At 43.0% G+C, this 24,683-nt stretch overlaps 3 protein-coding genes across 11 annotated transcripts in view; 2 read left to right on the forward strand and 1 right to left on the reverse strand.

The window, feature by feature from the left end:
• abi2a (abl-interactor 2a) overlaps positions 1–4,272 on the forward strand; it is a 37,584-nt gene extending 33,312 nt beyond the window's left edge. For 2 of the 6 annotated variants that reach the window (XM_066685843.1, XM_066685841.1), the window contains 3 exons: positions 5–91; positions 499–672; positions 1,843–4,272. In XM_066685843.1, coding sequence (XP_066541940.1) covers positions 5–91; positions 499–672; positions 1,843–2,018 — 437 coding nt within the window. In that variant the 3' untranslated portion in view covers positions 2,019–4,272. The remainder of the gene's footprint in view (positions 1–4; positions 92–498; positions 673–1,842) is intronic. The other 4 variants (XR_010804618.1, XR_010804617.1, XR_010804616.1 and 1 more) reach the window with 4 other exon arrangements.
• Positions 4,273–7,633: 3,361 nt separating this feature from the next.
• LOC136664288 (secreted phosphoprotein 24) lies at positions 7,634–11,215 on the forward strand. 3 transcript variants are annotated; one of them, XM_066641423.1, is made up of 4 exons: positions 7,634–7,837; positions 8,634–8,761; positions 10,350–10,472; positions 10,582–11,215. In XM_066641423.1, exons 1-4 carry the CDS (start codon positions 7,786–7,788, stop codon positions 10,795–10,797), a joined length of 519 nt encoding a protein of 172 aa, XP_066497520.1. In that variant the 5' UTR covers positions 7,634–7,785; the 3' UTR covers positions 10,798–11,215. The 3 variants fall into 3 exon arrangements, with proteins under 3 accessions (XP_066497520.1, XP_066497521.1, XP_066497522.1); XM_066641424.1 differs by having other exon boundaries at positions 10,594–11,215; XM_066641425.1 differs by having other exon boundaries at positions 10,404–10,472.
• A 2,057-nt stretch (positions 11,216–13,272) lies between these two features.
• raph1a (Ras association (RalGDS/AF-6) and pleckstrin homology domains 1a) overlaps positions 13,273–24,683 on the reverse strand; it is an 84,711-nt gene continuing 73,300 nt past the window's right edge. For both annotated transcript variants that reach the window (XM_066641178.1, XM_066641177.1), the window contains 5 exons: positions 22,414–22,524; positions 21,836–21,934; positions 21,624–21,744; positions 20,832–20,971; positions 13,273–17,279 (listed from right to left, as the gene is read on the reverse strand). In XM_066641178.1, coding sequence (XP_066497275.1) covers positions 15,111–17,279; positions 20,832–20,971; positions 21,624–21,744; positions 21,836–21,934; positions 22,414–22,524 — 2,640 coding nt within the window. In that variant the 3' untranslated portion in view covers positions 13,273–15,110. The remainder of the gene's footprint in view (positions 17,280–20,831; positions 20,972–21,623; positions 21,745–21,835; positions 21,935–22,413; positions 22,525–24,683) is intronic.

Raw genomic sequence — 24,683 nt, forward strand, 5'->3', positions numbered from 1 at the left:
GCAGCCTCAGTGGCGCCCCCTCCCCCCTCCATCCTGCAGATCACACCCCAGCTCCCTCTGACGGGCTTCGTGGCTCGGGTTCAGGAGACCAGTAAGTGGCTTTGAGCTTCACCCTTGTGCAGAGCCTCTTCACCCTCACCGACAGCTCGCAACTTGTGCCTGCTTCTTAGAACCTCTGTTCTAAGGCTTTACTGAAATTAAGTTGATGTATCTTTTTTGGGCTTACAGCTTTGAAGAATTTCTGTTGCCAGCAGCGAGTCTTGATGGTGCACTGAATTCCCTTATGTTGGGAGTCTTTGTTGTATATGTGTGTATTTGTTTTGCATGCATTAAAAAGCATGTGAGTGTATCCAGAAGAAAAGTACTTCGCTGTCATTCTGTCAAACATTTCTCATTGTCTTTGCATCTCTGATACCTCCTGCATGAGTGAGCTTGCATGATGTTTCCCTTGGAACCATCACCTTGGCACTTATTGTTCATGATTTTCCCTCATGCCAGTTTCAGATGCTCCTCCTCCACCTCCTCCCACGGAGGAAAATGTGTTTGAGGAGGCCCAGCCCCCTCCTCCAGCTCCAGACAACTATGAAGAAGAGGAGTCAGCAGTGGTGGAGTACAGTGACCCCTACGCTGAGGAGGATCCACCTTGGGCCCCACGTACTTACCTAGAGAAAGGTATTAACGTTTTTATTTTTACTGCTGCGGAGATTACTGATGCAAATATTGGTGAATCATTTGGACAGATCGGCATTAACCAGGAAGTCTGAAATGTAGGAAGTGATTCAATTGGAAAACATTAATGTTGTACTTGGACTTAGTTAAAACGTACCTGGCAAGAGTCCATTACTCCCTCACCGACCTGCACCCACACTGCGTTTCTATGTTCCATAACCCGAGCAAGCTCACATCATTGGACAGTGACTTTTATTTTGAATAGCACCCACACTAGTCAAGTGAACTGGATTTTGGGGGTCAAAGGTGCCTGGGCACTGTATGGTTTGCCTAAAGTTCCTTTTCTGAAAACTGATTGGGCTCAACCATGAACAAACTGAAATTTCATTGGTGCTGACTACACTGCAAAAACTGAAATCTAAGTAAGTAAAATTTACTAAAATCTAGTCTTAATATCTAGTAGTACTCATTTGGAAATTGGTTTAAGAATATAATAAGATTATTCAACTTATTTCTGACTTATTTTTACCTGTTTTAAATCATTTTATCTACAGAAAGTGTCTTATTCCATTGGGAGAATTTTTTTCTTAATTCAAGAATTAACATAAAATGATGCTTAAAAGAAGCAAAAATATCTGCCAATGGAATAAGACACTTTCTGTAGATAAAATGATTTAAAACAGGTAAAAAATAAGTTAGAAATAAGTTGAATAATCTTATTATATTCTTACAACAATTTCTAAATGAGTAATACTAGATATTAGTAAATTTTACTTGCTTAGATTTCATTTTTTTGCAGTGTAGTATGGGTCTCTGTCAGTTGATAAGACAGATCTGGTCAGTTTGTACTCTCTGCTGAAATTCAGCATTCAGTGGTAGTGCATCAGCAGCTGAAATTTGTGAAAACCAATAGGTGGAGAGAAAATTCAGCAAAACTGGAACACAATACCAACAGTTCATTTTTCTTTTAACTGACTGAATTCTTTGAACTGGTTTAATTACAGTCGAATTCCTCAGTGAACTGTTTATCTCTGTAAACTACAGTTAATAAATTAATGACAAATTAGTGTACAAATTAATAAATGTTTTTGCAATAATACCAAAGGCTTAAAAGCCAGAAAATATCCTTATAACACCGTTTTGTCTTTACATCTCAACTTTCCATTCTGTCAGTTGTGGCAATCTATGACTACACACAAGACAAAGAAGACGAACTGACGTTCCAGGAGGGCGCCATCATCTACGTTATCAAGAAGAACGATGACGGCTGGTACGAGGGAGTGATGCAGGGCACTACAGGACTCTTCCCTGGAAACTACGTGGAGTCCATCATGCACTACACAGAGTGAGGCTAGAGCCAGCTCTGCTCAGCGCTAACGCTAACGCTAACACACATGGGTCTGACCACAGATGTCCGAGATGGCAGAAGGGTTCGTTTGGAAACGAGCGATCTCAATCCAGTGCTTGAGAAATGTTGAACTTCGACACTTTATGGAGCATGACAGCTTTTCACCACAGACTGACACAAGGGGAACAAATACATTTATTAGAGTAAACTAAAGTTCATTAATTACACTAAATACCAGTCGTTACTCTTATGGTGGATGAAGGATTCTCAGGACAACCACTAGTTTTATTTTTGTTTGACTGAGATGAGAAAGATGAAGTAGTTTTGTGGTTGAGAATGAGATGTTGTATGTACTGAAGTCAAGGTGCTCCTCATGGTGAAGCTCCTTTATTTTGACGTAACACATTTTTTGATTTTGATCATCTTCAGCAGAGCAGGGTTCAGGGGCCTGAAGTGGGGTTGACCGATGTCTCTGAAAGGGTTAATGGGCCATAGATTTATACAGAAAGCTGCTGAAAAAGGGAAACACTACATGTATACTCAGGAGGAAGGATGCCAGCTTTAGGAGATCGAAGGAGGGCTACCGTAGAAGACAAAGTGAGGAAAAATTAAACAGTTATTTCTTATAAGTGTTTTTTTTCTTTTGGCTGTGTGTCGATTGTAATCCGTGATTTAACAGTAAACTCATTTTTAATGTGTATAACAGGCAGCAGTTACCAGAATAGATTTTGACATGGACTAACTCCCTGGTCTGTCCATTTAATCCAGAGTTTAGATCAGATTGGGTAAGTTTTGATGAAACTAACCCCTGTGATTATAATCACTGTCGAGCAAAACTATTTTTATTTTCCTCCTCTTTTCTCATCCTCAGCTTCACAGTGTCCAGGGACCAGCATCAGCTTTCACTTTATATAAGACGAAAAAGGCCATTCGTTTCCATGGAGTGAGAAAGATAGCAAGCAGGTATTGAACTAGTTGCACAGATATTTTTCCAAACTATGCCATTTAACCTTTTCCTTGAGTATACATACGTAAGACGTGTGTACTTTGCTGCTGAGATGGGCCAGAGTAACCTGCCTCTAACATGAAGGGAAGAGATTGGTCAGCCCCAAAACATGCAGTACTAAATAATGTCCTCATAAACTTTGCTTTGTGTATTTTATTTTCCTTTTTTAATTATATCTATATTGTGTAGTGATGCTAACCAAATGGCCAAGTTGGTTTTTGATATGTTGTGTAGTTCTACATAAATTGCATGCTCAATAAAAATCAAACGTCATGTTGCTTTAATTTTACATTTATTTCTCATCTCTACTTTTTTGGCGACACATGGCTTCTTTTTCATTTCTCCTCAGCGGGTCATTCCACTGCTAGTTTTCAGTGATTATCCAGTTGGGTGTTAATGAAGTGTATGAAGTATAATTTGTGTTTTATACTTGTGTAACACCAGACAATTCTGCTCACCACACTCATCCACATCAACATGATTTGGCTGATTTATTTTTTTAGAGATATGCCCTGGATTATAGTGGCATTAGTCACCTTTAGTCACAGCGATTTTCACAGGGCCAAGTTGGAGCAATAAAACAGCATTGGTATTTGGACTTGCAATAATCCCTGGTGAATTGAGATGTTTAGAGGTGGTGTTTTTCCTTTGCTCAGGACTGAAATCAAATTTCAGGAAATATGACAAAGTAAAGCAAGCATGAACACATGCAGTATATTTATATTTATATTCGAGATAGGCTGGCCATTCTCTTAAAACTGAACACAACCAGTGAATGAACTAATTCTTGGTTTAGTTTTGCAACTTTTCAGAGAGTATGAGGTTATACAGAGTGCAAGTGTATATACAGATATTGAAATAAAAAAATATGTATATTTCTGTTACGTGAGTGGGACCGTGAAGGTGCAATAGCTGTTGGTGTGAGTTGAAACTTTACTGTTTTCTTACACAATTAACTGCTTGACTTAGTATTTGCACGTTGATGTTCTGTGCATTTGTTCATGTGTTCAGTGTCTGAGTGATGGTGCTGTTCTAGGTTTCTTCTGCGCACTGTTTACCGAAAACAGGCTCCTAAAGCAGTAGCACTCAGACCGGTTTTACATCTGCAGCTTATAACCTAGCACATGCCAAAGTCCAAAGCAGTGCTTAGCCCAAGCCAGTGCAAAATGAGACCACTGACATTATGGTAACAGAGGGCATCATCCAAACCAAACAGGTCACCGGACCAAACAGCTGGAGAAAATGATAATAAAGCTCTTGGAAATGATTGTGTGTGGCTGTATGTACATTTGTGTTTTTTTTATTATTGAAGCAAGGGTAAGTGTAAGGGTTCTTATGAACGTCTGTCATTAAAGAACACTAGTTTTGAAACACCTTTTAAAAGCTTTACAGGCATTTTAAAATGTACACATTTGATCATGAAAATGAAAGCAGAGACTGTCCTAAACACTTATTTTTTTAAAATATCCAATGAACAAGATTTCACTGCTTTAGATTTACGCCATCTTCTTTTCGGCTTATGTAACTTGGCAGGGACTGTGCTCCAGATGGTCAGAGACTGTAAGTAAGATTGCTGGAGGGTTTCAGACTCTCGGGGCCCACAGGCTTTTGCCGTTTGAAACCAGAGAGGGAACTGTCTTTATTCTGCAGCTTCTCAACACAGTGAAGGACATGAAGCAAAAATCGATGATGAACACAAGTATTCGGAAGATTCTTACTATTGGAAATTGCGTTTTAAAAACACTGCCATAGGGATTTGTATAAATTATGGTTTAAATTATTTTCAGCGTTTACAAACATCAGCTTCTTCTGTGAATTGGAATATGGCAGATCTACATTACACGTATTCGGCTTACCTGGGACTATAATATACCCACATATCGGATCAGTGAGTGAAGTCCCTGTTTACTGATGAATCAAAGTGTTGCCACAAGATATCTGAACCACAGTGGCGCATGGCTGGGGGTGTTTCGCCTACTCGGACACCTGCACTGAATCAGCATTGACAAAATTAATTTGCCATTCCATTCTGCAGGGACACGCTGTATTTCTTTTGATTTGGATTTTATGAAGGATTCTTACTATAGCAAAGTAATGACCCAAAACATAAGTCACAGCTCTGTAGGAATCACCTGAAGCTTTCTCCACAGTCCCTTGAGCACTACTCCATCAAACATTTAGGGGCCTTTGAAGACTGAGAAAAACAAGTACTCGGCAACATCATAAAAACGGCTCCAACACTCCTAACAATCATAAAATGAACGAAAGAACAAATGTGACTGATATATCAGAGAGGGCAGCCTCTGCAGTACACATCCCAGCTTTGGCAGGGACATAAATTTATACCAGAAATAATCCTTGGGCAAGACTCCTAAGGCCTGTCTATGAAACATGACTTTAATATTGTAAGGAAGGAACAAACCTTTGGGTCTTCCTATGGAAAAAACTTAGTGTTTTCTTTGGGGTTCAGAGTCACAGTTGGGCTTTACCTGATCTTCTCAAATCGTGTGATGAGAAATTTTTAATTGAGTGAGTCACAAACTAAAGAAATAATGACAGATTTTCAGTGGAATGGAGAGGAATCAAAAGCGAGTATCATACGCAGAAACGTGGTTCAAATCGTTGACATGTAAAGGAACTTGGGAACTGTTCGACTCTCAGCTTGATGTGTTTAATGCAAACACTGAGGTGATTTTTGAGCGGTCAGAAAGAAGTAATTAATTGCAGAAGCTGAATTCTTTTCATGTGTTAGACTACACTCTATAATTCTTACTAATCATTTGTTGAATTTCCTAACTGCTTGTTTCATGGGCTCTCAGCGAAGGACAAGAATAGCCTTAATGGCATTGTAAACATTTGTTCATTGGCTCCCTGTGGGAGAAACAGAATGCCCAGAAAGCAAATGGAATATTTAATCACCCTGATTGCATTCTGTCTACCAAATCTACTGTAATGTCATCAGTTCCGCATTATAATGTGCCTTTTACAAGATCAAATCACTTTTTCGAGTCTTTATTCCTTCTGCTATCAAGCTGCTAAATGCTAACAATAAAGTTGTTAAATTACTGCTTTTATCAATGACTTGTTCTACACTGACATTTTACTTCCCTGTGTATTTTCACTGAGCAAGTCTGCAGGAATTTTCATTCATTCGTTCATTATCTGTAACCCTTGTCCAGTTCAGGGTCGCGGTGGGTCCAGAGCCTACCTGGAATCACTGGGAGCAAGGTAAGAATACACCCTGGAGGGGGCGCCAGTCCTTCACAGGGCAACAGTCACACCTACGGACACTTTTGAGTCGCCAATCCACCTACTAACGTGTGTCACCCGGAGGAAACCCACGCAGACACAGGGAGAACACACCACACTCCTCACAGACAGTCACCCGGAGGAAACCCACGCAGACACAGGGAGAACCCACAACCTCCAAGACCCTGGAGCTGTGTGACTGCGACACCTACCTGCTGCACCACCGTGCTGCCCCCTGCAGGAATTTGTAATTTTAAAAATTTATTTAAAGTATAATACAGAAATACAAAGCACAGATGTCTCTTCACAACATCTACATAGTCACTATTGATCACACTGATCAGCCATAACATATTAACCACCTCCTTGTTTCTGCACCCACTGCCCATTTACTCAGCTCCACTGACCATACACTATCACAGTATAGTTCTACTATTACAGACTGTAGTCCATCTGTTTCTCTGCATCCTTTCTTATCCCCATTTCACCCTGCTGAAGAAGGTCTAGAGGAGGATCAACACAAATTGTGCAGCAACAGATGAGCTACTGTCTCTGATTTACATGTTCAAGGTGGAATAAACAAGGTACAGGGGACAGCGAGTGCACACTCTTTAAAACCTTAAGCAGCAATGCTGTGTCTGATCCACTCAAACCAATGCAGCACACACACTAATACACCACGTTAGTGTTACTGCAGCACTGAGACTGATACACCACCCAAACCATACCTGCTCTGTGGTGGTCCTTTGAGGGTTCTGAACGTTTAAGAACAGGGTGATGGGTTGCATAAAGTATGCAGAACCGCAGAGGGACAGCAGTCTGTAATGGCAGAACTAGAGAAATAGAAGTGCTCCTGTAAGTTCATAGAGATGAAAGAATAGACAGTAAATGATGTTCATACATGCATCTGTGCTTTTTTCTTTTTATTTTTAAAGCAACTTGGCCATCGCCCAGAACTCAATGGTTGCATTCACCAACCTGCTGTGTGCAGAATTCACAACCTGACAATTTACTTAACTGCTGCTGTCTGCCGTGCTTCACCACAGTGTTACACACCGCATCATTAAATCCAGCACTGAAAACAGTTCAACTGTGGCTTCAAATTTTGTCCAAAACATGCACTCATATTTACATTATTATTCAATTGACAGATCCAATTAGATAAGTGCATTTTGCAGCCCGTGAATCCTTTATTCAACGCTGTGCTGTTGCAGGTCAGTACTCTCAAAACAAAGTAGAAAATCAGCCTTAACTCTAAGGGAGTGCACTGCCTTTCTGAACCACAACATCCCCAGGTATCTTCAAAGGCTTCATCACAATAACCAGGCACTGATTCAGCGGGTAATTCCATGGTTGGACGTGTTTGTGTTAGTCTGGCTGTGTGTGTGTGTGTGTGTGTGTGTGTGTGTGTGTGTGTGTGTGTGTGTTACACCCTGCTCCGAACAGCACAAATAATAGCATCTCGTCAGTGACTCAGACAAGCGCTGAACTTTGCCAATGTGTGGACGGGAAGATGACTTCAGCTTTGGTTAAACTGCTTTTCCTGCCATGCCTCTGCATCTCAGGTATGTCAGAAAGTGTGTTAATTTGCCGTATGTCATTTACAGACCCAGGGCTGTAGTTTCCCAGGGCTTTCATTTGCTTTCCCTAGTGCCCTGTGAATATGACAGAAGCTGTGGTCAGGGTTAGACCCATTATACACTGTTGATGCACTTCAGCCATTATTCTACTAATCACTATGTATGGCACTATGTTGTAAATAGGGAACTATGTGAAATTCAGGCAAGGTGCGCAGTTTTAAAGCCTTCATTAAAATGTGCTACTAGCAGCAGTTTTAACACTACACCAGTGTTCATCAGAAAGCAGAACAGTGTAATTCCACATCCATCCAAACCAGTTACGGACATGAGTCTTCTGTATTCTGAGAAGGTTGTACCCTAGGTTTTGGAACATTGCTTTGATACTTTGATGGCATTCAGCTCCAGAAATATTACTGAGGTCAGGGACTGATGTTGGCTGACTGCTTCTAAAATCATAAAATCATCTACATGGGGGGTATATACCCCTCCAGCTGACATTTGGCATTGAGCACAGTGATTGTATGCTCAAAGATCTCTTTCCTACAGGCAGCGTTTTATTAGTGAGACTAATTATTCAAGCTTAAAGCCACAGAATGACGCCTAAAGATTTAAACTCCTGAGAAAGCGTGCTGTTTGTGCTTTTAAGGGTGAATTTGATCAAGCTTCGTGTCTTCTGTCCAGCTCAGTTTTGCCCAAATGTAACACTTGAGGAAGGATGCTGGTAAATGCCGTGTGACACTGTTCCTCTGCTAAACGTGCACTACCTCTCTGGACTTTGCAGGGCTGCCTCTGGTGATGTTCAGCTTTGGTCCTCTCGCAGACTCAGCTCTCAAAGCATCAGTAGCAGAAGTAAACGCACAATCCCCCACCTTTAACCTGTACAGAGAAACCAACCCAGCAGTTCAACAGGTGACTCCAATATCTGTGTTCTGAGAACTGGCTCTTTATTCCCTAGTGCGCGTTCATGTTTATTAAACTAAGACAAGGAGTCAGGCATCTTTTAGCTGAATGTAAACGGTGTTATAGTTGAAATACAATCCAATATTTCTACATATGGCCTGCATCGTGCAAAACAGGGATTAGAGGCTCAGCTGAGACTCTCAGTATTGTAAAAAGCAGGAGGCTGCTGCCCTCTTGTGGCATTTTAGGAGTAATGCAGGTAGTGTCACAGTCACACAGCTCCAGGGACCTGGAGGTAGTGGGTTCGAGTCCCGCTCCGGGTGACTGTCTGTGAGGAGTGTGGTGTGTTCTCTCTGTGTCTGCGTGGGTTTCCTCCCGGTGACTGTCTGTGAGGAGTGTGGTGTGTTCTCCCTGTGTCTGCGTGGGTTTCCTCCGGGTGACTGTCTGTGAGGAGTGTGGTGTGTTCTCCCTGTGTCGGCGTGGGTTTCCTCCGGGTGACTGTCTGCGAGGAGTGTGGTGTGTTCTCCCTGTGTCTGCGTGGGTTTCCTCCGGGTGACTGTCTGTGAGGAGTGTGGTGTGTTCTCCCTGTGTCGGCGTGGGTTTCCTCCGGGTGACTGTCTGCGAGGAGTGTGGTGTGTTCTCCCTGTGTCTGCGTGGGTTTCCTCCGGGTGACTGTCTGCGAGGAGTGTGGTGTGTTCTCCCTGTGTCTGCGTGGGTTTCCTCCGGGTGCTCCGGTTTCCTCCTACGCACCAAAAACACACATTGGTAAATGGATTGGCGACTCAAAAAGTGTGTGAGTGTGTGTGTGTGTGTGTGTGTGTGTCACTCTGTGAAGGACTGGCGCCCCCTCCAGGGTGTGTTCCGCCTTGTGTCCAATGATTCTGGGTAGGCTCTGGACCCACCACGACCCTGAACTGGATAAGGGTTACAGATAATGAATGAAGGAAGGAACAATCCTCAGGTGTGAGTGTGTGAATGACTGGGTGAGTCAGTGATGCTGATTAGGCTCCAATGAAGTTGATACCAAAGATGAATGAATGAACAGCTGTAGGAGCCTCTGTATGAATAAATGAATGAAGGAATGAGTGAGTGAGTGAATGAACAAACGCCTGTATGAACACACTTATGTATGAATGAATGAATTACATTTTTCAGTGATAAGTCTGGTATTAATTATAAAAGAGCTTTGATATTTTTAATTTGGGCAAAGTGCTTTAGGTCTGAAATAGTTTAGGAAAGAAACACCTTCTGTTACACACTTCAATATTTAGGAAGGTTTTTGATGGATTTGTCCTTGGAGTATTTTACATACAGTGTAGAGTGTATTTGTCTTACTAGTGTTCAGGTCTGTTCTATTATGGGTTACAGTACCTGCACTTCTTGAAATCCTCTGATTGTGTGATGACAGACGGATGGATGGCCTACGAAGCCCTGCTACTTTTTAGTTAGTCAGTGCTTGTGGTTTTTTTTTTTTTTGGAAACTGTCATTTTAATATTTGTGCTTGAGTTATTTAATCACAGTAACAATGCTTTTACTAAAATAGACATTTAGGTCACTGTACACTTTTTTTTTTAATAAAATACACTGTTTCCCAAGATCAAGCTGGTGGACGTCAACACATATGACTTTATTCTCAACTTTGACCTAAAGCAAACAGTCTGTGAGAAACACCACTCAGCATCTCCAGACCTCTGTCCCTTCAGCTTCGCCCTGTCCAGTGTAAGACACACTCTTCCCTCCTGTTGCAGACATACACTGTTTTCCTCTGACAGTAATGTTTATTCTCCTCCACCTGACGATGAATCGTAACTGATACAAACCTCTCTAGTCTTTTCCCCAGTTATGCTCCAGTTACGTCCGTATTTCTGGTCAGACGCTTTCTCTGTTGGACCTCCACTGTGGACCAAGTGCAGGGGGCTCCAGCTCTGAATCCAGCAGTGAGGAAAACGTGCGGCAGGGGAGCCCCGAGGGCAAACAGGGGGTCTTCACACCAGGTGTCATCATCTGTCAAGGAGCTACCAGCTGCTCCAGACTGCTGCTGTGATCACAGAGAAGGCTCTGAAATGAAAGCAAATGGATACAACCAGGGCACCCGCCCACCACAAGTTCACGGAGAGAGATCATTTTTGGGAACTAATTCAAGAAATACAGGACTCAGCAAGGATTGTTTTTGCTGACAGTTCATTTGAAGGGTAATAACAAAACAAACGCCCAAGAATTGAATAATTTAAATTGACACATATATTTTTAAAAAGCGTTAAGTATTGGCCACATGATGAGACGCTTTATGATGAAAATGACACTGTCTGAATTGACATATTTGTTCAGAAGTATTGTCCCCACAAACTGGAATTTAAATGAACAGAGGTTTTCATGTTTGTTATTTCCATATATTTTCATCTGTCTGTATAAATATCACTGACTTCACAGAACGCCTTGTGAAAGGAGATCATAAATATTTGTGTAGTACATTCATTCAGTTCAGTCACTTGTTATTTTGTCTTCAATAATTATTTTTCTAGTCTTTTGAAAATGTCAAAGAATTAAAGATACAAAGCATTGTGTATTAAACAATGAACACATGGAAAATTTAAGTTCTCCTCTTTTTTTTTAACTCTTTTACAGCATAGGAACTGGTCTTTATGGTCAAAGAAAGTCTGAGACACAAGAGCTTTGTCTTGGACCTGTTTGAGGGCGGTGTTGTGGCTTGCAAGACTCAAATCTACCCAAGATTCACTAGAGAAAGTCAAACTTATAGATTTGCTCATGCACCATTTCTTCAGTAATTAGGAATATTACTGTGTATCGCTGATAATGTGGTTTGGATAAAGCACTGATACATAAATTGCCTTATGTAGTGTAAAAGCCATGACATGATATTAAGATAAATATTCATCTTAGGTTTTGTTTAATATTAACTTTAAAAATCTCAGTTTTGTTGTTTTAGTGGAAATGCATTCGCAACAAAGACAAAATGTACATCCCTTTTTAAGATTCATTCATTCATTATCTGTAACCCTTATCCAGTTCAGGGCCGCGGTGGGTCCAGAGCCTCCCTGGAATCATTGGGTGCAAGGCGGGAATACACCCTGGAGGGGGCGCCAGTCCTTCACAGGGCAACACACACACACACACCAAGTCACCAATCCACCTACCAATATGTGTTTTTGGACTGTGGGAGGAAACTGGAGCACACGGAGGAAACCCACGCAGACACAGGGAGAACACACCACACTCCTCACAGTCACCTGGAGGAAACCCACGCAGACACAGGGAGAACACACCACACTCCTCACAGACATTCACCCGGAGGAAACCCACGCAGACACAGGGAGAACACACCACACTCCTCACAGACATTCACCCGGAGGAAACCCACGCAGACACAGGGAGAACACACCACACTCCTCAGAGACAGTCACCCATAGGAAACCCACGCAGACACAGGGAGAACACACCACACTCCTCAGAGACAGTCACCTGGAGGAAACCCACGCAGACACAGGGAGAACACACCACACTCCTCACAGACAGTCACCCGGAGGAAACCCACGCAGACACAGGGAGAACACACCACACTCCTCACAGACAGTCACCCGGAGGAAACCCACGCAGACACAGGGAGAACACACCACACTCCTCAGAGACAGTCACCTGGAGGAAACCCACACAGACACAGGGAGAACACACCACACTCCTCACAGACAGTCACCCGGAGGAAACCCACACAGACACAGGGAGAACACACCACACTCCTCACAGACAGTCACCCGGAGGAAACCCACACAGACACAGGGAGAACACGCCACACTCCTCACAGACAGTCACCCGGAGGAAACCCACGCAGACACAGGGAGAACACACCACACTCCTCACAGACAGTCACCCACAAGCTGGTCCCTGGAGCTGTTTGACCGCGCCACCATGACGCCCCCTTTTTAAGATTTTATTTGAAAATGGCTCCTAGAGCACAAAATGTGTTTGAATGTAAGAGTAATAGAATGTTACTAAGTACAGTATGAATTTTTTCAAAATGTGGTAAATAACCGTTACACTGTCAGAAAATTTACTGTGGTTTACCATGAAAAAACAGTAACTTTCATTCAGTAACAATCTCTACTTAGAAAGCTTTACATTAGATATCGGAACATTGCTTTGAGCATTTGACAACATTCAGCAACAGGAGCTTTAGTTAGGTCACTGTGTTGGATGATTAGTTCTGGATCACTACAGAGAACTACTGTTCCCCAAAGCTCATTACTGGGGGCATTTATACGTAGCGGACACTTGGGAGTGAGCATGATAAGGCTCCAGACTTATTTCATTTAATGATTCACTGAGAATATTATAAATTGTGAATGCATAATTGAATGTGTATACAGTGGATGCAGAAATCGCTGTCATCTTTGGACACAGAGTGCTTATGTAAACTGCTGTATGTAACTGAAGGTGAAAGTTCACACAAATAAAAATGGCATTAACACGGAAGAAAACAGCACAGGGACGGTTCACTTCAGGAGTTACACATTTATATTGTTCAGTTTAAATGCAACAGACAATAACTTTCCTGTGTACTTTATCTAAAATATTCCTGCTTTAACAACAGTCATTAGCACCGTGCACTCAGCTAAAATGGTTCAGTCACGACATTAAAACAGATGGAAATAAGCTAGACTCAAGCAAAATGAAATATTTGTGGTTGCCATAAGCTTCGTAGATGGAAAATAAAATGCACTTGTAAGATTAATACAGTGTCAGATTTAAACTGAATAGGCACAAACACAGCTTGCTTTGTTCCAAACACTGTCAGTGTAGTGCAGTGTAATAAATTCAGGCCCTCATCAAGAAAACTGGGTTTCAATCCCGAGCTCACAGCAGAAACACAATGGTACACCAATGGGCAACACTCTCAAGTCTGTATTAGCCTACATCTGCAACAAGGTTGAAAAAACACTCTGTCAAATAAATGTTAATGCAATATGCACAATCCCTCAAAAGTGTAGGCAACCAATAAACTGACCAATAACTGCCCTTTTATAATCAAGCCCCTCGGGAAGGAAGAGCCGTCCGATCGCCCCAGGCGAGCACTCTCACTCCGATAACTATGCAATACAAATATGAGGTGGTGCGTACAAGACTAACACTTCTGACTTCGCTATGGAAATTAAACAAAGACGTGAGCCAGATATGAGAAGTGCTTTGACTCTGAACTGAGGGCAGTGAATGCGAGGGCAGTGCCAGATAGAAAAAGAGTTAATTTCTTCTCAAGTGCCACAGAGCTAACGCAAAGCTGTTAAAGTCAGGAAGCGCTGCAGTATGTACAGATAGATAGCAATGTAACCAACATAAACAGACAGAAAACATCCAATTGCAGACACAGTAGGGCGCTAAAGAGCACCTAACAGAGTAAGTGGGTTCATTTTTATCTAGACATTTGACTGTCTTTATGAAACATTAGGGCCTTAATCAGAACAGGGATCGGTTTTCTATTATTTTTCAACCATTTAAGCGCATTATGGCAACCTTTTCTATTACTTCCTTCAGAATGTATTCAACAAATCGCCAACTTCCTTGAAATTCTAGACTTAAAAGTGGGTCACTGAAGCAACGTGACCAAGCCACTGCTTTGTTTTTTTTTTTAGTTTTTTTTTTTTCTTTTTGTTTTTTTTCTGAGAGTGGATCAACCTAACCACTCAGACAAAATTCACACATATACACATCTCTTCATCGACCTTGATTTCTCTTCACGTTTAACGTATACAGTCAAGGGTTTAAAAACTAAACTTTGAAATAAGAATATATTTCAGGTATTAAATAATTTCATATAAAATGGTAAAAGCACCCTCCCCACCCCAAAATTTCCAGATACATTTTTTTTATTATTATTATTATTATTATACATACATAAATCCCCTTTTCTCGTGATGGAGTCCATGCAGTACCTATTTATAGTAACGTCAGAGTCTCTTCTTGTCGCTTTTTTTGTATAATTGCTTACACGTAATTGCAAAGCGGCACGAACACGCAGAGAAAGCTTATACTGTAGGTGATTTGGCTTGCTTTTTTTCATATTGTGGTAATAACTGGGCTAAATTGAGGAACAGTAAAGTTGTACAGAAAAGTTCAGACACCTGTTCTTTTTTTTTTTTCTTTGGTTTGCTAAGTGTGTGTTCTCTGAAAAGGATGTGTTCACTTATTTTCACTTAGAAAACCAACAAAACATGTCATTTGGGTGCCCAAATTTTTGCATACAACTATATTTTTCTCAGTCGTTATCAGGTAGTGGCCCGTGACGGCCATCGGAGTTGAATGGAGAAAAAGCAGACGTCAGCGGCAGTTCTGGCTGCGTACCTTCGTCTACCACTCTCCGGTCAGTTTAGTGTTTTGGTCCCGTTTGGGTGGCGCTGGAGGTGGTCCGCGCCGTAACGTTGCATAGCCTGAGATGTTGGCGCCCGTGTAGCTGCCCTTTTTCTGCTGACCCAGCAGCAGCTCTGGGGGAGGGGGCGGCAGGGCCATGTCGTCCATTGTAGCCACGGGCTCCAGCTTGGTAGAGATGCGGGAGGAGGTGAGGGAGCCGTGCCTGGACATGGACTTCCTCTTTAAAGTCCTGTTGAGATCTTCAAGGAAGTTGGGCTGGATGGAGAGGTTGCCCTTAGGTGAGGTGGGGGGCAGTTGGGAGTTGAAGGGAGTGAGAGGAATCTGTTGGGGTGGGGGAGAAAGGGCAAGAGGCTCAGGGGGTCCGCTACTACGACGATGCAAAGTTGGAGGAGGCGTCTTCCTCAGGGAGCTCTGCTTCCACGACGACGTGTTGGACGACAGCTGTGGCTGGGGGTTGACCACAGCCACTTTAGGAGCGCCGAGGTGAGGCTCCATGGGTGGAGGAGGAGGCAGGAGCTCTGAGTCTGGGGGTGGAGGCGGGAAGTCACAATCCGTTGGCGGCGAGGGGAAGTCTGAGTTGGGTTGCCTCCCATGTAGAGTCAGGGGCAAGCTGGCAAGGTTGATTTTCCCTGGTTTCGTCTGTGCGCGGAAACTTACAGAAGGGTCTTTGGATGGGGAGCCTGTTGTGGAAGAGGGAGTGGAGAAGGAGCTGGTGGATGGCTGACTGGGCTGGGCAAACATGCTCACCAGATCCTCCACCTTTTTCGACTCCTGGTACTCAACAGAGGAGTTTGACTTTATACTGGAGTTTCTCTGTGGGGTTGGAGGGGGCCTCTTACCTGCTGAACCGGTCGAGGAGTTGGAAGAAGTGGAAGGAGATTTCTTGATTGGTGACCCCATCTTGGAAGTAGGAGGGCTCTGTGCAGGGGGTGGGGGTGGTGGTGGTGGAAAGTCCAAGCTACTCTCAGGAGGAGGAGGGGGGAATTCAGGAGACTGGGGCTGAACTTGACCACTTGGCTGCCATTTGGGCTTGGCCTTTACAACTGGAGGTGAAGCTGTACATTTAGAAGCATCCACAGTTCCAGGGAACTGGTTTGCGATCTGTTTGACCAGTGATGGTGTTGGGGAGGTGGCTGTAGACATAGGTGGTGCTTTTGAGGGGAAGCTGTGCTGTTTCGGCAAGGTGGGTGGAGGCTGGTTGGGGCTATGACCGCCGGAGAAGCTTTGCTGCTTCTTCATAGAGGTGGTGGACGGGGTTGGGGATAGAGGAGGAGGTACAGGGGAGACAGGAGAGATGCAGTGTCCAGATCCGGAGGGTTTGGGGGCAGTCTGAGGGGGAAATCCTCCGGTGAAGGTTTTGGGTGGTGCAAGAGGACCTGACCCCAGCTGGGAAGTTGGGGGAGGAGAGAAACATACCGGAGGAGGAGGGGGAAGAGGCTCCTCATTCTGGGCCAGAGGAGAAAAGTCGTAGCTCATGTTGGGAAATTTCTGAGCCAGGAACTGCTGGAGGCCATTGGTGCTGAGGGGCGGAGGGTATTTAAACTGCTCTGGGGGTGGTGGAGGGGGCAAAATGCCATTGCTTTGCATGTGATCTGGGGGAGGCAGTTGGCTTTCCTCTGGAGGTGGTGGAGGGATAAACTGCGGCTGAGGGCTTGGTGGGCCTAACTTCAGCACTGCCATCGCAGAGCCAGGCATGGGCATGGTCAGAGGAGGCGGAGGTGGTGGTGGAGGTGGGCTGTTGGCAGCTGCCACTACATTGTTGACTGTTCCTGGTTTTGCACACTGAGGGGGAGGGACTGGGGCCAGCAGTTGTTGCTGCTGCTGCTGCTGCTGTTGTTGTTGCACTGCTGCTACTAGAGGTGTCTGCTTGTAGTGATTAGGAGCCTGGGAGATGTTCTGCAGCCTGGCAATGGTGCTGTACTTGGTGAACATGGTGGGTGTGGAGTGATATGTAGGATTGGGCAGTGGAGGGGGTGGGGGAGGGGGTGGGGGTGATGGTGGAGACGGAGAGGACTGGGGTGACACATTGGGGTAGCTACCATGGGATAGGGCAGCTTGAGGCATCTGGGGCATTTGGGGCAAATGAGAAAGCTGAAGAGGGTAAGAAGCTCTAGAAGGCTGTGTGGGCGGAGGCAGATCCATTCTCATCTGTGGGAGAGAGGAAGAAGATAGATAGTGAAGAAAGCATGTTAAAGGCATGTTTTTACAAATTCTACGTCCAGTAATGCTGGCTCCCAACATGCATGAATGTTAGAGATGTTTAGGTGAAGAGGAAAAAATATATACTGAGTAATGAAATGGTGAGAGGACAAGAATAAATGGAGTGAGGCAAAGGAGGGGATGACAGTCATCCTATAAATCAGAGACCACATTTATCAAGCATCTCAGAGGTCCATGTACGTGTATTTAGTATTACATAAGGTGTGTCAGTCAAACACGAATCTACATCATGATGTGTTAAAACTCTAAATCTGAATTAATGATCTTAAAGATCTTATTCAGGGAATTTAGACAAATATTGGCTCAGCTCTCATATTCTTAAATCAGCATGGCGGAAACCCTGGACTGGACCCACACACTCAGAAACACACAACAACGGTCGCATCATGGTGTGAGTCAGAAGTGCAAACGTTCACTACTCACTGAACCATGGGGCTCATCTCTCTGAAGTGCAATCCCATTAACCCAAACGTACAACAGCCTTCGTGAATACAGCACAATGCACTTAATCTATGCTTAGTTACTCTCACTGTATTACACCAGTGGACTACGAGAACCTGTTAAACGCTAACACAAGCCACTAAAACCTCTCTCACACCAATCCCCCAATTAGGCTGCATTCACAAACACGTTCAAGGAATAAACTACTGTAGAGAACTGAAGGGTTAGTCGACCTCTAAGTTACTTGAGGATTAAAGAAAACCAAATGTTAGGGTGTTAGGGTTTTCACTCCCCTAACCTCAATCCCCGCCAGTGCATAAGGGCATGGCCTTGCGTGACTTCACTTTTGCATCCTAAGAGAGGAGAGGAAAAGAGAGAAGTCAGCAGTCCCCCAGAGCGCTCTGGCTTGGTCTGTCCTATCGCCTCTGAGGTCACAGAATGCCCAGTCAGGTCATAACTCTGACAGTCACAGTTGTCTATGTTCTGGAAGCAAGGCATGGGAAATATGAATGTACAGTACTGTGCCCAAGAGAGGCACCCTATATTTGCTTGAGTTCAGGTGAAAACATCAACAAGTTATTCTTTAGGAGATATATCATAGTAAATGAGAAATGAGATCCACTTGTCAGGGGGAAATGCATGTAAGAAAAGGAGTTGATATAGCAATAACAGGTATGTCATCAGTGTCATCAAAATCAGGCCTAATACAGCATTAAAAGGGACATATTATACCTCTTTTTAAACATAGAACAAGTTAGATTATGTCTATGGGTTATACAAAACATTTTTATGAAGTTCTTTGCACAAAATCACTCTCACATAACGAGATATCACTAGCTCTATTCTTGCCAGTTTCAGTCTCTTTCAGAATGAGCCGTTTAAGGGACGTCTCTTTTATGCAAATAAGCGGTAGCTGGCCACGCCCCACCCAGTCCATGGATTTATCTGATTCGGTAACAGCTGCGGTCCTTAAGATTGAATAGAAGAAAAAGAAGCAAATGTAGCTGTTTATTTTCCAGCTTGCGGATATTGTCACCTTAAATATGCATTGGTTTTGTCCAGGCGCCTGTAACTGCTTCACTGTTTACGGTGTTTAACGAAAACTTCAAATATGCCGGTGTTAGTGTGATTGTGTGAATATAGCGGCAGCATTTAAGGTGGAATTGAAATTTAGAAAAACTTACACAACCGCGGCTGTGTACGTAGACAAGTATTAACAATCCAACCTCGAGAGGAACAGTCACAGGTTTACCTCACTGCTGTTGCCGAAGCTCAGTCTCGTGGAATGTTTTTTCCCCCTCTTTTCAGTTCCTGAAGGATAGTTTCTTTTCATCTTCTGATTATACATAGAGTGACCAGACCTCCTCTTTTACCCGGACATGTCCTCTTTTTTAGACTTAAAAAAATGTCCATGCGGAATTTCACAAACGTCCGGGATTTTGTTTTTCTAGAGCTTACATAGAACTTCGAGAAGTTTCGTTCACAAACTAGTTCCGCCCTCCCCTACTCCGATTGGTTCGCTTGAGTGAGAAGGGGCGTGGTGAAGTAGCCTAAAATCTTCTGATTGGACGGTCTGACTGTAGAGCTACCGTTATTGGTCGATAACCTTCTCTGTAAACATTTAATTGGTCAGTCTGCACGTCAGTAGTCCTTGTTTACGTCAGGCAAAGCTCATGTACCTACCCTCATCTCGAGCAGCTATGCCGAAACGGAAATGTAAGTTCTCGGATGAATTAAAAAAGAAATTCCCATGTGTAGTAAATAAAGGTGTAAAGGACCTAAAAGCACACATAGGTTCAGCTAAGAACACAACGGCAGCGAGGGGCGGGAGCTCATCACCCCCATGAGACGAGGGGGGCCTTCATTAATTTACGGGGCCGTACGCAACGTGCGTAATCTATGCTACATTTTCACGTCCTACCGTAGTGCATATTTTGAGTTGTATGAAAAGCGCTATATAAAACTGATGTATTATTATATTTATAGACATGTCTATCGCATCGTGCTACCGTGTCAATGTCCTACCACAGCGCGGTGCCTTATCAGAACGAGCTTCCTTACGGTGGGATAGAGAACAGACCGCAAGTAGTATGAAATAATGGGCGTTACGCTGAAACACCAGAATTCTGACGTAAAAGCGATATGCGCATGCGCAGTAGACCTTGGTAGGACGTTTCGATGGGTAGGATAGATTTTCAGAACACCGGCTCTGCCTGCACAAACACCTTCACGAATGCTGGGGTGGATCTATGCAAATTTCCCTAGTGTGACGTTACAATAAGGGCGCCATCCAAACGGCTAGTTGAAGCTTATGATTCCTGACACCAAATTCTTTCAACTGACTTCTTCTGAATTCTTTCAAGCAGTAGAGACCCAAGTGGAAATACAAAAGCACTCAAAAAGTGAGTTTTGCATAATATGTCCCCGTTAATATTTGTTTTTTGTGTGAAAAAAAAATCTAAATCATTAGCTAGTCAAACAAAGAACCTGCTGGCACTCTAAGCACAATGGGCACCACAGAGTATAAACCTAAAGAGGACGAAACATAGGTTTGTGAGTAACAAAACATAGCTTGCTCCTCTCTCATTATTAGCATTTATTAATTTCTTTCCTGGTGCTAAAAGATAAATAACTTAATCTGTGTTGCTTTGACTGGATATTAAATGTTATATGTGCATTATGGTCTTTGACTTGCGCAGTACTGTAGTTATAGAGAGTTATACATCTGACCTTATTCTAAGGTAATAAGAGCTGAAGTGGAACTAAGTTCTGTGGGATGGAACATGTCAAGGATAAGGGTTTGATCATTGCTCTAGATAACAATCTCTTCGATATTTGACTTAAGGCCTGCATAATGTAGTTTAAATAGAGCAAAGTGGTACAGAAATATGGGGTGGCCTATAACAAAGAAAAGGATAAAGATCGTTAGATAAAAAAATGAGGACATGATGATATGACACCACCAAAGGACAGCTGTAGGATGAGAGATCAGATGGAGGCTGATGAAGACACAGATAAAGGTGAAGTGTGTTAGAGCACCTTGGCATCCTCAGCCTGGTTGCCTCTCTTCCAGGCCTCTGAGAAGATGGAGCTAACCACACTCTGAGATCGCACGTGACCAGAGGATGTAGTTTCTGACACACCGCTGTCTGACTGGCTGGAGTGGTTGGACTGGGATTCTGCAGAAAGAGATAGACAGAGCTCTTGTTACTCAGTATCACAGAAAGTCTCGTTCTTTAACAATGTCTAGAAGAGGTGGGGAATATGGCTACATGTATTACTATGAAAACTGGTATCACAATGTTTTTCTGAATATATAAAGACAATAACAGCACAGTAAGGACAAAAAGGATTATTTAAAAATTGGACAAAATAATTTTGGGCCCCATAGAGATTTATGAGCCAAAAAGCAGTGAATACTACTACTACTAGTAGTAGCAAGGAGTAACTGCTCTGATATAATTATATTATGCCATTATCTTTATATATTTAATGTTTGATTGTTCTCCTGTTTTGTAGTCATTGCCAGTATCCCCCAATCACTGATGCCACCGAGCTGGTAAGGGCCAGGCTAGAACATGCCTCCATCTGAGGTGAAGCCTGCCATGACATATTTCCAGATTGCTACCAATGAAATTATAATAACTGTTAGCATTGTGAAGAGTGAAGGCCATCCACCCACTCAGAATGCGCAAGGCCAAAGTTGCTTTCCTGAAATCCCAGCCACAGGTGATAGTATCATCCCTGAGCATCATTTATTACTATCAATGTTACATTTCTGCCACACTGCCCACCCAATAATGTCCAGCCCAGCATCACTCAGAGTCTCACCTGGTAGACTGGAGGAGCTAGAGCCGGACTTGATGCTGGAGCTGGACAGAGATGACCAGTCATGGGCAGCTTCTGTGCGCTTCATGGCTTCTTGGTAGTTGAGATACAGCTGTTTTCCATACTGTACACAAACATCAGATCAGATAGGTTACTTCAACAACAACAACAACAACAAAAAATACAAAGTTTGCTGGCTGTAACAGAGCAGTTACCTTTGCTATGCGTATTCCATTCACCCACTGGTGTAGAGTTCTGATATCATCACAGCACAGGTACTTGATGTACTGAGATTTCTTCTGAATTTGAGGGTGCTGCACAAGGAAACCAGAACACGTTATACACATTTATGTGATACATCAGCTGTAATGGTTCTATTAAGTTGTCACACCTCTACAATCCTCTAGGTTGCAGCACAGTCACAATATGATTCAACATCATGCAACACATGTAAACCCAAACCGTGCTAAGCTAGGATATCTTAGAACAAAAATGTTTAAGCTCTGCTTCATCAATAACAGCTAAAACGAAGGTTGTAGTTTATTAGACGACACTCTCACAGTATTAAGGTCTCTGGATATTAATTTTTCCTAACTGGCCCCATCAAACTGTAAATAGAGCCCTTCCCCCTATAATAGAAATATAATTATAAATATATGGGTATGGCACAACCATTGAGTTGGTAATAAAGAGTGGACACCCATAAGTGGGTTCCCCTCAGACATCAATTTTATGTAATGCACTCAGGCACACAGTAATACAGAGGTTAATCACACGTTTGAAATATCTGTACCTTGAGGACCATGCAATAGTCAGTTGGAGCCTTGTATTTGCTACGGTAGTCCTGCCCCAGATACACATTCACATGATCCAGCTGTAAGAAGCACACCAGGTCCCTAGAAGCCTGGAATGGACAAGAAACATGAGAATAAGTCACAAAAGAAGTAAATGTCTCATTCAAACACAAAAATAATGCAGTGTCCATAATGCTGCATGACAATAAAGTTTCAAAAGCATTTATAAAGGCCTTTTATTTATAAACAGGGCTGTATCGTGGTGTTTTAAGTGATATGACAGCAAACAAAAAGGTCTCTACAGCTCTTCCAGATCACAGGGACAAAGTTGATGATAGGACATAGCTATTAGAATAAGTGTCTTAAATGTGACTTGAAAGACCCCAGGTGTTTGTGGCGAGGCATGAAGCCCATCACAGATTACAGGTCCCCACCCACACCCAGGGATGACAACACAGACTTCCTCAACACACTCAACTTGACAACTTCAGTCAGTTAGAGGAAAAGTACATTTTCACAACAATGAAAGCCCCTTTCAGTCTGGAAAAGGAAATGCTCGGCCCAGCTGATGACCATGGGACAGTACACAGGGTCAATCCACAGAAAGCTACAGGACTTTACAACATACCAGGGTGTGCACTCAGAGAATGTGTTGACCAACTGATGCACGTCCTCACAGACATCTATAACAACGCCCCGGTCCGAGCCATTGTTCCCCCCATGCTTCAAGGCCAATACTGTCACACCACTGCAATAAGTACTCAATGAATACAGCCCTGTAGAACTCAGTCCTGTCATAATGAAGTTAGTATACCACCCTAACCTCTCCACTGATGATACTACATTAGCAGCACTTCATCTGAGAATAGCCCATTTGAGAATAAGATAAGATATTGTTAATAAATAAATGCATGTTTGGTGTGGATACTCTTTACATAACTATTCACAGAATTTAGCTCAGCTTTCAATACGGTCATCCCCCAGCACTCGGTAAGAAAACACGTCCCACTAAGCATTGACAACCCACTGTGTAACTCGTTACTGGACTTCCTCACAAACCCCAGAGAGTATGATTTAAAATAAACAACTCTAAATCCATCATCATCCCCAGGGCTGTGCTCTGAGCCCTCAATTGTTCACTCTGATTACACATGAATGTTGTGCCAAGCACAACTCGAACCACACCATCAGTTTCACAGACGACACCACAGTAGTGGGCCTCATCAGCAACAACAGCAACTCGGCCTACAGAGAGGATATGGAGCAACACCATGTCTGGTGTGAAAATAACAACCTGTCACTAAATGTCAACAAGAGAAAGGAAATTTTTGCCCGCTTCAAGAGGAAGCACATGATCATACTCCACGTACAATCCATGGCTAGTTTCTGGTGGGGAGGGGGCGCACATTACAGACCACCTGACATGGACAACACACACCACTATACTTATATTTCCTGTCCGTCTCTGCTGTCTAGTATGTCTACGTGTTATGTCCGCCTATATTTGTGCTTTGGAACTTGGACTTGGAACCTGGCTTTAGTTTAAGTGTATTTTATGAAGGCCTTTTGTAGGTTTCATATAATTTACCTATGAAATATTACCCAGCTTAACTTTTAAGGTACTCTCTTAGAATCTGCAAATACATCCAGCAGAGGGAGCTCTACATTAGCGGTCAGTGTTGTCCTTAGCCTTATTTAAGTCCACAGAAGTCCAGTATGCACAAATCCAGAATCAGGGTAATCACATATGCTCTGTGGGCAGGGCTAACATGAAATGAGCTGAATATGTAGCAGCCTAAGCATCAGCAGGGCAGATGGACAGCAGATGTGGGGGTTAGATTGGAGCCCTGGGCATAGCAAATGTTCTTGTATTTTCTACCCAATCTATATTTATATATAGCATGTCCAAAACTGTCCAAACACCCTTCTAATAAGTACATTCAGGCACTACGTTTATAGAATTTCAAACAAAATAGCATCCCATACAGAATACCATGCTTTAAAACAGCCACACACATGACAGACTCAATCTAACACCCTTGATATATCAGGCAATGTTGGAAGTGCATATCTACTTGTTTACATGTTGTGCAGTGTTGTTCAGGACATAATGCTTGAAATATGTCAATTAGCTCTCTGAAACCAGTGCTTTGTTGTATGCTAAAAAAAAACCTTGGCCATGTATTTTGTGTGTAGTTTGATCACCCAAGGCATTCATGTAATGGTATGAATGTAAATCATTTTAGCGAATATTGCAAACACTGGTGTT

This window comes from Hoplias malabaricus, chromosome 12, assembly GCF_029633855.1.
Source record: "Hoplias malabaricus isolate fHopMal1 chromosome 12, fHopMal1.hap1, whole genome shotgun sequence".
Taxonomy (NCBI): domain Eukaryota; kingdom Metazoa; phylum Chordata; class Actinopteri; order Characiformes; family Erythrinidae; genus Hoplias; species Hoplias malabaricus.

Excerpts from the sequence above, each read along its gene's own strand:
- LOC136664288 (XM_066641423.1), top strand. The coding sequence starts at position 7,786 with ATGACTTCAGCTTTGGTTAAACTGCTTTTCCTGCCATGCCTCTGCATC. Across the intron at positions 7,838-8,633 it reads GCCATGCCTCTGCATCTCAG|GGCTGCCTCTGGTGATGTTC; the intron begins GTATGTCAGAAA and ends TGGACTTTGCAG. Across the intron at positions 8,762-10,349 it reads CCAACCCAGCAGTTCAACAG|ATCAAGCTGGTGGACGTCAA; the intron begins GTGACTCCAATA and ends CTGTTTCCCAAG.